Source organism: Manduca sexta, chromosome 14, assembly GCF_014839805.1.
Source record: "Manduca sexta isolate Smith_Timp_Sample1 chromosome 14, JHU_Msex_v1.0, whole genome shotgun sequence".
Taxonomy (NCBI): domain Eukaryota; kingdom Metazoa; phylum Arthropoda; class Insecta; order Lepidoptera; family Sphingidae; genus Manduca; species Manduca sexta.
The window spans coordinates 10,224,529-10,238,386 of record NC_051128.1 but is presented as its reverse complement, the minus strand read 5'-3'; the positions used below and the strand labels follow the sequence as shown (position 1 = coordinate 10,238,386).

At 34.5% G+C, this 13,858-nt stretch overlaps 1 protein-coding gene across 1 annotated transcript in view; it reads left to right on the top strand.

Annotated features, from left to right (window-relative positions):
* Positions 1-13,858, top strand: part of LOC115439838 — an 84,700-nt gene that overhangs the window by 25,250 nt on the left and 45,592 nt on the right. Inside the window, exons 4-6 of the mRNA XM_030163859.2 lie at positions 349-520; positions 3,388-3,580; positions 4,138-4,259. Coding sequence (XP_030019719.2) covers positions 349-520; positions 3,388-3,580; positions 4,138-4,259 — 487 coding nt within the window. The remainder of the gene's footprint in view (positions 1-348; positions 521-3,387; positions 3,581-4,137; positions 4,260-13,858) is intronic.

The window sequence follows — 13,858 nt, the reverse complement described above, 5'->3', positions numbered from 1 at the left end:
TATTATGAATACTTCATATGGTAAATAAATTGATGCAAAGTTTTAAAATTATGATATCATTCGTAATGAATGAAACGCAGATGCAACTTAGTGATTCATATGCTAATATTATCAGTTAACTGTACGTGTACTTTACTGATGTAACTATTAACTGCCAGCTGAGTATTTATGTAGTCGGAATGGCTTTCAACCTCAGTTAAGCGAAGATATAACAAAAAAAATGTCTGACACCTACTATCGATAGCTCTTTATTAAACCCCACATAAGCTAGCATAAAAATATATCTCCAGTATATTTAACCCAAAACATGCTTTTAATTTAATTCTCAACCATCGATATTTCCCGTAGCTACTTCCACCGTATGAATGGGTTCGGCGTGGAGGCGCGCGCGACGACGCCTGCGCACGCGGACGTCACAGACGCGCCGCTCGGTGGGCTGTTCACGAAACTGGCGAAGCAGCAGGGCGGCCCGCCGCGGCTGCCCGCCTTCCCCGTCATGCTCGACATGAGCTCCACTAAGGTGAGGCACATCACTATTTTTAAAAAGATAAGGCAATGGGAATTGAGTAAGCGTATATAGGCAATGTTTTTTGCCAAATATCTAATTTTGAGTTGAAAGTAACGCTTTTGGAACATTTGTGATACCGTTTTATACATTTCGTTCTCTCAGTTATTTTATTTTGACATCAAAAAAATAAATACAATAAAATTTTGCATATTTTATTGTTGAATATTATAATTATGTTTTTATAAAGTAATTCAAACGCTAACACCATTTTGCTGTGGCGCTTATTGTCTGTCATGCTACATAAATATTAAAATTAAAAGTTTTATATTTTTTAATTAGACTATCTTTTATCAAAACATAATATTAACAAAAACAATTACCGTGTAAAAATTGCCAGACTTTTTATTGTTTAAAATTTAAAAAAAAAATCCATGCTAATAACCTAGCTATATGGTATATGGAAATGAAAAAAAAATATTGAAAATTGTATAAATAATAATTTATAAAATTTTCAATATTGTTTTTTTTTTTGTTTATTTATTCTTGGTAAAATACGATGTAGGTTATATATTTTGTCATAAAGCAGTGAAAAAAGATGTGTGGTTTAATCTACACAAATTATTTTGTAACACACAGTTAAAAATTCAGCCTTATTTTTTTTAATTTAAAATACTAAATTAAGCAATGTTCATTCATTAATAATTCAAATGCAGTTATACATCTATGAACTAACAAATTAAGTTAAATAAAATTTGAAGAACTACTTCGAAAGCCGTCTAAAAAATAAATTTGAATAAACAACGTTTATGTCTAGTCCAAAATGTTAGTACAAACTAGATAATTAAGTATGTTTCAAAATTAAAAAATTTCACCAAAAAATCCACTTCAATCCTTAATGACTGTTCATTAACCATTGTTATTCTAATAAAAAACGTTTTTGGTAATTCACTTCATCCAGATATTACTTCATAAAACACCAAGGCCACTGCCCCGTTGAAACGCCTCGCTGACTTTTCGTTTCAAAAGAACACATTAAAATTCATATTAATTACACCCACAATGCTCATTGACCTTCCGTTTTAATTACTGTTTCATAGTTCACTTTGATTAAAATGTCTTGGTCATTATAACCTTATCACAGCATCTTCGAATATGTAGAGTTCTTTATGATGCCTTGTAACCTTTACACTTCCTTCTGAACGGAGCGTGAAGCGATGGTGAAGTTGAGTGTCATAAAATATTTTAAATATTGCTTGCAGATCGTTTTTTTTTTTATATGTGCGCGGCAAAGAGATCCTCCTGCACCTGATGGTACGATGATTACCCCTCGGCAGTCGATATAATTATGCCGGCCTGTTGGAAGGATATGCATTGGCTGATCCCGGAACGCGACACACTTACGTGGGCCTATGGCGGGCTTTAACCTTGTGTACGGTGATCGCTATCTGGGCGGATATAAAATATATCCTGCTATCAGCAAAAGTAGTAGCACGGGGTTTACCATCGCTTCTTGATTGGATTTGAAAACTTGACAAAGTACAGGAATTATTATAATATAATAAGGACTGTAAAATTTATAAATTTATTATAAACAAAACATACGAACACACGTATTTATACTACTTTTTGAAAGTCGGTCGAAAATGATGAAGAATTTGGCATATTTCGATAATGTTTGCACAATGCGACACTTTAGGATTTAGTTAATACAAAAAAAACTCATATTAGTTATGTTAAAATACATAAAATTTTAAAGTAATATAACATTTTTACAGGTGTGCAAATAACAGTATACGTGAAATCTAGCCACATCGCTGTTTTCATAAACATTTCTCTAAACGGAATTGCATTTATCGATCACATTAAAAAAGACAGCGGGGTAACAGTCAGCCGGACGCTCACTGTCCCGCGACTGGCAAGTGGAGCGCCTCTAATTGGCGGAGGCACGCGCTGCGCATGCGCCGGACACGCCACTCGCCACTCGCGGGATGTGAAATTAAAACAGCACAATAACTCGCGCGAGCACTGCTATGCGCCCGTTATTCGCATTCTCTAATCTCGGTGGACATCGGATTAATGCATGATATTGGTTCGATTTAGATATGGAAATAATTGGTTTTGTCGGGCGATTTTGAACTTTATGAACAAAAAATATGACACATACGTTCATACAAGTACTATTTATAAAAGCCATCGATTATCGACATGCGTAATTCATTACCATTACCAATCATTCCCTAAACTATTAATACAAATTTTATGACAAGATCAAGGAAGCGTCATTACCACTGTCAAATTCTCATTACCCATACCTATTTTAATTCTCATTCTACGTACCCTCAATTCAAAACCACCATTTGTAACCAGACAGACATTACCAAACATTTCGCCATCTAATCGCCGGTTGCCGGGAGCGTGCCGCGCACGCTTATTTTACGCTTGCCTCGCATTTAATACTGCATTCACCTTTTTACTGGTGGTAATTAAAAAAGATAGATTGCTGCCTGACCCGCGCGCGGCCAGCGTGACGATACAAACGTTATGATGGATGTTCAGCGGTCTCGATCAGATAATTTACCTTTCTTTGCTTAGCACCGGTACTGCGCTGTATTTTCCTAAGTAATTGAGTTTTAAAAGTGTAGCAAGAGGTGAGATGTTTATAAATGACGTGTCTAATATTATGTATTTTTTAATCATTCTTGTCGTTTGTGTTTAACCGACTTCAGAAAAAAGGTCAATTCGACGTGTATTTTTTTACATATAGTATATCTTAGGTTTTTTTTAATTATGTGATTCCTCTTCTTATTTTTTTCTTCATAGTTGTTTTTTATTTATTAATTATTATTTAAATATATCTCATAATATACATTCTACTCTAGGCGTTACTAGCGATATCGCGAGTCGGTCGAGGTGGGCGGTCGCGGCGCAAACGCGTTGGCGCTGGCAACCCTACAGAGCATTCGCCCCTCGACTTGTCCGCGGCTGGAGAGAGTGCTGCCAAACGTGCCAGACTGTCTGCCAGCCCTAGCACCAGGAGCGATAGTGACGAGAGAGATAGAGTCTCTAATGATGGTACGTATGAGTGGTGACAACCCTATGCAATATAGCCTCGACTTGCTCCAATAATGTTTAACTTTTAGTTACAATTGACAACCCTACAATATTCATAAGTATATTGTCTAACAAATTCTAAATTATATAAGCAACACTTACCCCCAACCTCGGAACTATCTAAAACATCCAACACGAAAGATTCATTATACGAATAATTATACCGTACCGAACTACGTAATTACTGAAATACAGTATACGAAATTAATTAATGAAACATTCTTATCTTGATTAATCTGCAGATTTAATTAAATCGATCTGGTCTAGAGCCTTCTTATTTCGAAGGCTTGTATTACGCACCGGGAGAGTTGGACTCATTCACCATTTTTACCATGAATTGGTCAGGAATAAACTTCCTAATCAATTGTCATTTCGAAGTATTAATTAGAATAAAATTACCCCAAAATATAATTTCAGCTTCATTCAAATTCATGTTGCGCTGATTCCATGTGATAGAGGAGTAAAATGATATTTATGGTAATGACAGTGGCGATGGTAATGATAATGGTTTTGTCCAGAGCGGGGCGAGGTGCGTGGAGAGTGCTTATGCGCGGAGGCGCGTGCGCGTCTCTCCGCGTGGACCGTGGACGACGTCTGCGACTTCGTCAACTCCATTGACATATGCGCAGAGTATGCACCGGTAAGTGTTTTTTTTTTAGTCTTTTTTTTTCCTTTTTTATGTTTTTTTTTTATTTGTGACGTCACAAGGTCTAAAGTATCCTTGCGATGTAGAACGGTTGATAACGGTTCGAAATCGGCGAACTGTTAAAGTGAAAATCGCCTAAGGTCGATTCTTTGAATTACACACAACAACTTAATTAAATAATTGTTATATGATGCGTGAATCCATCGATTGATTCGTCCATATTATGCCTTGATTTACTTTGTTTTTTATGGAATATAACTTTTTAAAGCCCATTTATTTCTAAGTGAAGTACACTACATTTATAAATCATCTATAGGCGATGTTCTTTTTACAACAACAATCCTCAAAGTTCCCTCTAATAATATAAATCAATTGAAATAATCAGCTTAATTGAACAACCTGTAAAACTGCATTATTTTATTGATAGGAAATTGCTTCCATAAACTTTATGAGGTCTGAATACAGTTCACAGGTTCATTGTAAACGTGTCACTGTTCCAACCTCATTAACTTACGCCTGATTCAAACTTTAAAATATTCTAAATTCAAATAATTTCAATTTTATTCGATAAAATTATATTTTTTTTTTGTTTAAATATTTGTAAAAAGAACAGTTTTAAAATTAAATTTTGGAATTGATTAAGGATATTTTTAACTACAATGATTTCTTACAACCAATTTTCAATTAAAGTAATCAACTACAACACAATATAGAAAGGAACGCAACAGATACCTATTAAATACGCAACATGATACGATACCTTATTTTTGCGTTATGTGTTTCTGTATTAATTTTAATTGCCATCGCAGTGAAAGGGAGCAAATAAATATAAAGTGTAAAAATGAGAATAAAACATATTTCTTTTTGTTTAATTGTAATTAACGCTCAGTCAGATTATATCTTACGTCGGTGTTAAATAACAGTGACATTCAAAATTATTTTGAAATTACTTGTGGAACTATTCAGACAATGTGGTGGGTCGGTAATTAAAAACATATACAAGTTACTAAAGCTCTAATAAAAACTACATTTAAAAAATATATACAGCTATACAATACCACTAGTTCTTATTCAATATTTTTCCCCATGCCTTAAAACCATTTTAAATTCATGCTAAAATGAACGAATATAATACTTAGAGCTTCAACTACGATTATAATGATATTGAACGACAAACTCCAATTTATCTTTGCTCTAAAACCCATCAGTGTAACGGTAAAGGCCCAAAAAAGGCACTTCGTCATTCGCCAAGTTAACTATAATGGCCATAAAAAGGCGAATCTATAAAGACATCAAGTGACTTGACGTAAAGTCGTTACCATTAGGGGACTCAGTGGGCATTTTCACGGTTGGCCAATAATTAATCTACCATGATAATATTCTCAACTAAAAGCTGTTAAAAAAACGTTATTTTTTCATACTGGCCATTTTGAATCGCTAAGCATTTTGTTTTGCATTCTAAATTTGAATTTTAAACTATTTTATATTCCAAACAATAGAAACTTTTTAGTTAGGAGATTTAATTAAAAGTCAATAGAGTTGGGGCTCCAAAAAAGAAACAATATAATGACACAAGTCAATTAAATTAATTACTAATTTGTAACTCGCTTAGTTTATGTAGTAACTTTGTAGCATTAGCGAAACTCTGGTATTTAATTCAGAAAAATTCTATAGTTATCTGTATTTAATCCGCATTTTTTTCTTTGTGAATTATCGCTCGCTTTAACGATGAAGGGCAAACATTGTAAGGAAACTTTCATACCTGAGAAATTCTCTATAGGAATTTTTAGAGTGTGTGAAGTCTACCAATCCGCACTAGACCAGCGTGGTGGACTACGGCCTAATCCCTCTCAGTAATAGAATAAGCCCGCGCCCAGCAGTGAAACAGGGCTGATATTATAATTCGCATTTTAAAGGTCTGTATGGACTGCTTTCAAATATATTAAAACATCAAACCGTCAAAGCAGTACCAGGAGAACAGAAGTCGTGGCGTCATGCGCGGCACTAAATCGTACCCTTTGCAAACGCGAGACCAAACATGACATCGCATACATTATCAGGCACCGCGACGTGGGAACAACAAGATTTTAAATTTACATAATATTTGTATCGCAAATTGCACAATGTAAGGAGTGAACGGGCTGCGCTTTGAGACAACGGGCGTGACATATTACCAGCGTGTTTGATTAATATTGTTAGTGTAATTCCCAACAAATTGGAACAGAATATTTTACTTTGTGCAATTAAATTACGTGAAAATGATGTCTATTGTATATATTTGTATATACCAATATTTTTTAATTACAAAAAAAATGAGTTATGTAAAAGAGATAAGACATTATAAATGCAAAGATAGAATTTTTGTTAATATGTAAATGACAAAGCAAAGCTGAGTTAAAATTTTCATAAATTTTGCATAAATTTATATACGCAACGTGTAGTATGTAACAAATACTATGTCACGCAGCAGATTGGCGTTCATCAATGAACACTAAATGTGCGTAAGAAAATATTATATTCCTAATAACACAAATTTTAAAACTATGTTTCTTATATGGCCTACAAAACGAAAAACACGTAATATCATAACACTATCCCATTGACAAACATACCCATAGTAAATAAAAATTAAACAACTATCCACTTTTACTAAGACTATGACAGTAAATGTCACGTGTCGTAAATGAATACATTTCAAAATCATAATTATGGAAGATGGCGTTGTTTAACGTTATTTTGAATGTAAAAGACGTTAACGAGGAACTAACTTACATTATCTGTTTAATGTTATGACAGTTCTATATTTAACACCGTTTCACGTGACAAAATTCAATTATTTCTGTGTCTTACTAGCTAATATCACTTGTATATTATGTTCATCAACGTTTTAATAGACAAGGAATGTAATTTGTACAGTTATAAAATGTATTAATAAATGTAAATTTCTAAAGATAATGACTTAGAAAAGTCATAGAAGTGGCCTATTATATATGATGGATATTAATGATAGCCTACTTTACGATAAAAAGACATTCTCCTGTTGGTAAATCAACAGGTTTTATAAACTGCATTCGCTTACTAAAGATACCTCAGACTAAACTAAGATCGATTACACAATCTCGATCAATAATCATCGAAATATGTTCGCAAATCTTCATGCTCGTTGTCCTGATCGCCGAACAGAGTGGCTGTATGTCACCTCATTTGACGTACAGTAGCTGAGATCGGATTACTGCTTGATTTATTTGTAACGAAGGTGTCGCGAATACTGGCACTAGGAAATTAATTGTGGCACAGATTATAATATCATTTAACAAGCCTTTGAATGATTTATTTGCCGCCACTGCCGACTTTTGGTCACGGAAAATCCTTTTGTAATGAATGATTAATTGTTAATTTTCTTGTCCTGTGTTCAACGTTCAATAGGATTAATAATGTTATTCAGGTTAATATCATATGTATTGTTGCTGTTTAATGTTGACTGGTTGATGACATTCTTGTCTTTAGTGGATTCATTTCCTAGAACGTCATAAAACTCGATATATGAGCTTTAAATACAAGAAGATAACATTTATAAGACGTCACCGAGACTGGTAAAGAATCAAAACAAAACTTAATACAATTTAATTTATTTGTCGGATATTTTTTTTATTGCTTGGAATGACGAGACGAGCTTGCCGTTCGCCTGATGGTAAGCGATACGACCGCCCATAAACAGTATAAACACCATCCAGCACCTTGAATTAGAAAAGTCTTGGTTGGTATTCCACTGCACTCGCCATGAGATGTTAAGTCTTATTATATCCAGTAGTTACACCGGCAACAATGCCCTTCTAACCGGAACACAACAGTGACTACACACTGCTGCTTGACGGCAGAAATAGACATTAGACATAGATACTCACATATGAGAGTCCTACCACCAATTATTATATTGGACCAAGATAATTCAGCTATAAACGTTACAGCAGTAATTTTAGCTGTTACTTAGCTTGTGGTAATAAAAAGCAATTGTAAACCCGGATCACACGAATTGTTGCGCAAATATTTGTGTATAGTGTTTTCGTGGCAGGAATAGATGATGCCTCTTGTATTTAGTTCGTGTGCCCACAGCTTTGTTTCCTACAATGTTTATAGCTCACGTTTTTAGGAGAAACAGCGTGTTAAATAAATGTGTATTTTAAAGATTGGTATACATTGTTGCGCTTGAATGTTTGCAAGTCAGGCTGTGTTGATAGAATTACTGGATAATCTATGTTAATCATTCGTGTGAACAGCTGAAACTTTGTATGGTTATAGCTGGTATATAGATTATAGTTATAGCTGGTTTTACGTTTGGCTTAAATGGTAATACAAGAGATAAAGTTTTAAACAAATTTAAAACTGACGGCTTCAAAATTACCTTTCTTGATTTCCATTCTTAATCTTAAAGTGAGAAGGTCGCTTTGACAGTGGGTGTTGAAAGGTGTATGCACGGTATCTCTCACATCGATGTTGGTACCCATAATAATAATATCAGTCCTGTATTATATACTTGCCCACTGCTGAGCACGGGCCTCCTCTACTACTGAGAGGGATTAGGCCTTAGTCCACCACGCTGGCTTAGTGCGGATTGGTAGACTTCACACACCTTCGAAATCGTCGCTTGGTTACCAATACCCCCATTTTACTCGCACGTTCATTACCGCTACGGAAAATCTTTCAGCTACTTTTACGTCAACGAAGACTTTTACCACTAACTGTATTTTCTAAAATAACAAAGAAACCGATGCTAGTAGAGTGGACAAAGACACAAAAGATTATGCGTTCCGATCCTGTCACTTACGTTTTTTCTTTACCGTTTTTGTTTGTAGCAACTGTAAAAGTAACCATTAAGAATGTGCTTAGTAACAAGATTTTTTACTTAAATACGGAAACTCGATTCCGTTTTTGCTAGAAGAAATACCCCATGTATAGTAATTTTACATTTTATCGCTTTAATTATCGAAAAGTTGGTCTTTAAGCGTATATAAGATGAAAGATTTTAAAAAGGACTAAAATTACACCTTATTCAATCAAATAGTAGTATATACAATTTGAAGATCACGTATTTACTTATAATTACTGCGATATGACATTATAACTCCATATTCAACAAACCAAAACATCGCAAAAGATATAACCTCCACAATGAACTCCAGCGTTAAGAACCTATTGATTTCTATTTATAATTTCCATCACCATAAAACCTTCTTTAGCCTCTAGAAGTTCAATGAAAAAAATCAAAACAGCTACTTCTTCTTCTCCATGAGCGTCACTATCAAAAATATTAGCTACTTCTTCTACTTTTCGTCGAATGTCACTATCATCCAGGTCTTCTGTGATTGATTCCACGTCAGCATTATTATTGCTATTTTTCTTTGCTTTTCTATCATCTGTAGATATTTCTTTGTCACCTAATTCCTTTGTCTACACAGTCCTAATTGCGAGTAGTGCCGCGTGTGCATCAGTCTCTCGTGAAGTCGTGATCTTGTGTCGCAACACTGCGTGATTTATATAAATTACTCATCTATATGCCATGTATAAAACGTTTAAATTATGGCAATAGTCGATCGCGATCATTTTCTGTACAGATAAGTTCAGATGTGTCGTCGTTTTTCGATTTTAACGAAGGCAAAGTTAATGTAAGTTTTCAAAAATAAAGCTTGGATATGCTATAATAAATAAACATGGTTCAACTGGTAACCAAGAAAAATAGCAATAATAAGACCTATTCAACATTTCCTATCATCCATTTTTGACAATCCTCTAAAACATAACAATAGTAAATCATCAATTTGATAATCCTCTGAAATATATAACAATAGTAATTCGTCCTTCAACCAATCTATAAGCCGCTATTTCATCAAACAAAATAACAGAATTGAAATTGTAATTGATTGTACATCTCGTAAAAGATGCAGAATGATCAGAGAATGAGTGCGCAATTAGCGCGTGCGCCGCTAAGTGTTTCGGCACGACGTCACGAGACAACGCAATTTGTAACGCAGGACGAATAAATCAATGCAGGATGAATAAATCAGTGTGAATCAACACAGGATCTATAAAATTTGTCTGTTGTACGAAACTGGTTCAAATGTGAAGGCCTTTTGAAGGAAATTGGTTTGGCATGAATATGGCAGGATGTCGAATTCTTTGTTAGTGGGTTTTAATGGGGTATGGTTTTGGTATTCATTAACAAAATGGTATTGTTTGGCCTGAAATAAGTTAATTCATTCGTCATCTAAATTTTCTGTTTTGAACTTAGTATATCATGTGAAATTACAAGGTCTTTCCTCCTAATATATCTACGATCAAAGCTTACACAATTATCAGCTCTATAGTGACAACAAAACAGTTCGTATTTCTGTAACATCTCGCTAACCCTTCACGGAGGTCAGACATATCAACAATAAAACCATTTAACGATTCTTAATAATTCATCAACCTGGACGAAATCCCTATCCTTCAAAACGTGAAAAACCTCATCACCCGAAGCTATTCACGAATAACTCAAGTATTGTTAACTTTGCTAAATTATTCTACACTCGCGAAACCGAACATCCCTACCATCCTCCATACTAAAAAGATTTCACCAACAGCAAAACTAAGTTTGTCCGTAGCAAGCATAATTACAATCATATCGTGATCATTCCAAGAACAAGTCGTTATAATTTTAGACATGGAATCGAAAACTCGGGTCATCGGACATGTGAGCATTGCTCTCATTTGTTGCGCAAAAAGCGACGCACCGATTTCACCGATGAGTTTAATAACTCTCGTTCATCAAGTTTTGTCACGACACTGGTTTAGAAAAGGTGCAAGATCGCACCCAATTAACAGATGTTACTAAACTAATTGTATAACATTGTAACGATAATTTGCTTTATTTGCACATTTCTAAATCTGCGATGTATAATCAAACTTGTTTGATTAATTAATCTATTAATCAACAATACTAACGGCTGTTCCAAAACTAGTATGGAATGTTTGTCTACAAAAATGCCTCTGGCGAAGTTTTATTATTCAAGGTATTCATTTTTGCAGCATCTATTCTGTTATCTGATGTAGTATCTAGTTAGTGTTCTATACACAGAAATACAGTTGGCACACTTAACTTTCGAGGGAATTAAGTAGCTGAAATAGAATACTTCGTAGGAAACGCAAACCAGGTATAATTAACTTTTACCGTCGAAAATGTTATAAATATCTCATGGATTATCTAAAACGATGAGAAATGGAGAATACCGCCATCCAGTTTAATACCATATTTGAATTTGGAATATTTAGTGGAATAATAAAGATTTTAAAAGCATCGCATATTCTGGCCAGTATTTTTCAAAAAACTTGAATTTAGAATTCAGTGTCAGAAATGTTTTGAAAAATTAAATTTAGAATGTAGTTTTTTTTTATGAGTAGATAATTTTTCGTAAACAGACACGTGTATAGCATCCATCATCAGTCCAGTGCCCCACATTCCTTTCAACACAGGCAGTCGTGAGGTGTAAATGGGTACAATTTATTACACCCGCTATCAAACCGTCCGTAGTGGATCTGTGAGTAGTGATGCAAATACCAAACTCCTATCAGTAGTATGGGGTGGGATAAAACAATGATTTACTACATGTGGATTGTGAATCAAGGAGTTTAGCGAAGTTGACACTTTTTATATATTTTTTTTTTCACTTTACTCAAAGTTTAAATTTGCAAAAAATTAAAATTGAGAATAATATTTTATTTGAATACCAACCCTGAAATATTAACGTCTAATTTTATTAGGGGATGGAATGGTTAACAGTTTTCAATACTTAATGAATAATGACTAAATAACCAAATTGTGATATTCCTACATTTAGCAAAGAGGCCTTAGACTACTCACAAGCTACTTGCACTACTACAAACAGTTCAACTGTAAGAATAATCCCCAGGCGGCATTCTCGCACGTACACATGATGTAACTGATATTAGAGGCAAAGTGTTACCGCTAAAATCTCGCGTCATTAGACCGGCCCGGATTTGGAGTTTTATTAATGACCGGTGATGGTAAAACAATTGAAAGTTAGGATGTTACAACAGCTAAGTCTTTTACCGAGTCTTAGCCTCCTTACTGAGTTCTGTATCAGAAGTCAAGACTCAATAAAAATACTCCTAGAGTGTGGTAGAGTCATTATATATTATTTTTTTTTGCAGCCAGACCCGTGTTTGTTGTTTTATTAATGACCGGCGATGGTAAAACAATAGAAAGCTAGGATGTTACAACAACTGAATCTTCTCGCTGAGTCTTAGTTTTATGAGTCCTGTAGCAGAAGTCAGGCTCCATTAAAATTGTCCTAAAGTGTGGAAGAGTTCCTATAATTTTTTTTTTTTTATGACCTGCTTGGATTTTTTGTTTTATTAATGACCGGTGATGGTAAAACAATTGAAGGCTAGGGTGTTACAACAGTTGAGTCTTTTACCGAGTCTTAGCCTCCTTACTGAGTCCTGTAGCAGATATCAAGACTCCATAAAAATACTCCTAAAGTGTGGTAGAGTCGTTATACAATTTGGTAAAATATACTTTAATATTTTTTACATTTATAATGGAATGAAGATAAACGTAATCTATATACAAATGTGTGTATGTATGTCCCCTATGTACTCCGACTGGAGCGGTTTTAATGAATTTTATTGGTAATCTTCTAATTAGCGTCTGATCCTGTAAAGTTTTGTAGTAATCGACCCACCACAAGTCATCTTGCTATAGGTAATTTACCAGTGCCAAGTCGGGGCGGGTCGTTACTACATACCATCATATGTAACTGCAGAGTTTGTTTGACCGCGCTTATCTCAGGAACTACTAAGCGAATTTTTTTTTTCACTAATATTCAGCTGCATTACTACTGAATGCTATAGGCTATATTTATCCCGGAAAAACTTTTTCACACGAACACACCCGTCGGCCATAGACAATCTTTGTAAGACCTAAATCACTAAAAAATCATAAATAACAGAACACGTTCGTAATTCGAAAACGATACATCTAACGTTAACGCGGAACGAGAATTTCTCTACATCAATAAAATTTCTGTTTAGTCACAGACAATCTACCGGCGCGTCGCAATTTTTTTCTAATGATGCTACAGATTTATTGCGCTCCAGTAAATTATATATGAGACGGTTTACCTAACGTTTATATTGAATACTTTCTCTATTAACCCGTCAGACGATGGGTTGAAACGACCCAGGGTGATGACGTCAGTTTAATTTAATGTATTTTATTTTGTACTAGCTGACCCGACAGACGTTGTCCCGTCTTATCTATGAATTTGCAGCGCGCATTCTGTCAATCCCTGACAGTTATTTCAAACACTGACAGTTATATAAAATTAATATTTTCGCTAAGTTTTCTTAAATTTTCTAATTTTCCGCGAATTTTTTGATTTTTTTCTTCTATAGAACCTTCTCCTCACAATAACAAACACAACAAAAAGAAGATAGTGAAATCGGTCCAGCCGTTCACGCGTGATGACGTGACCAAGGGAAATAGGGATTCATTTTTATAAATATAGATAGATGTGTAAAGTTTCATCAAAAAA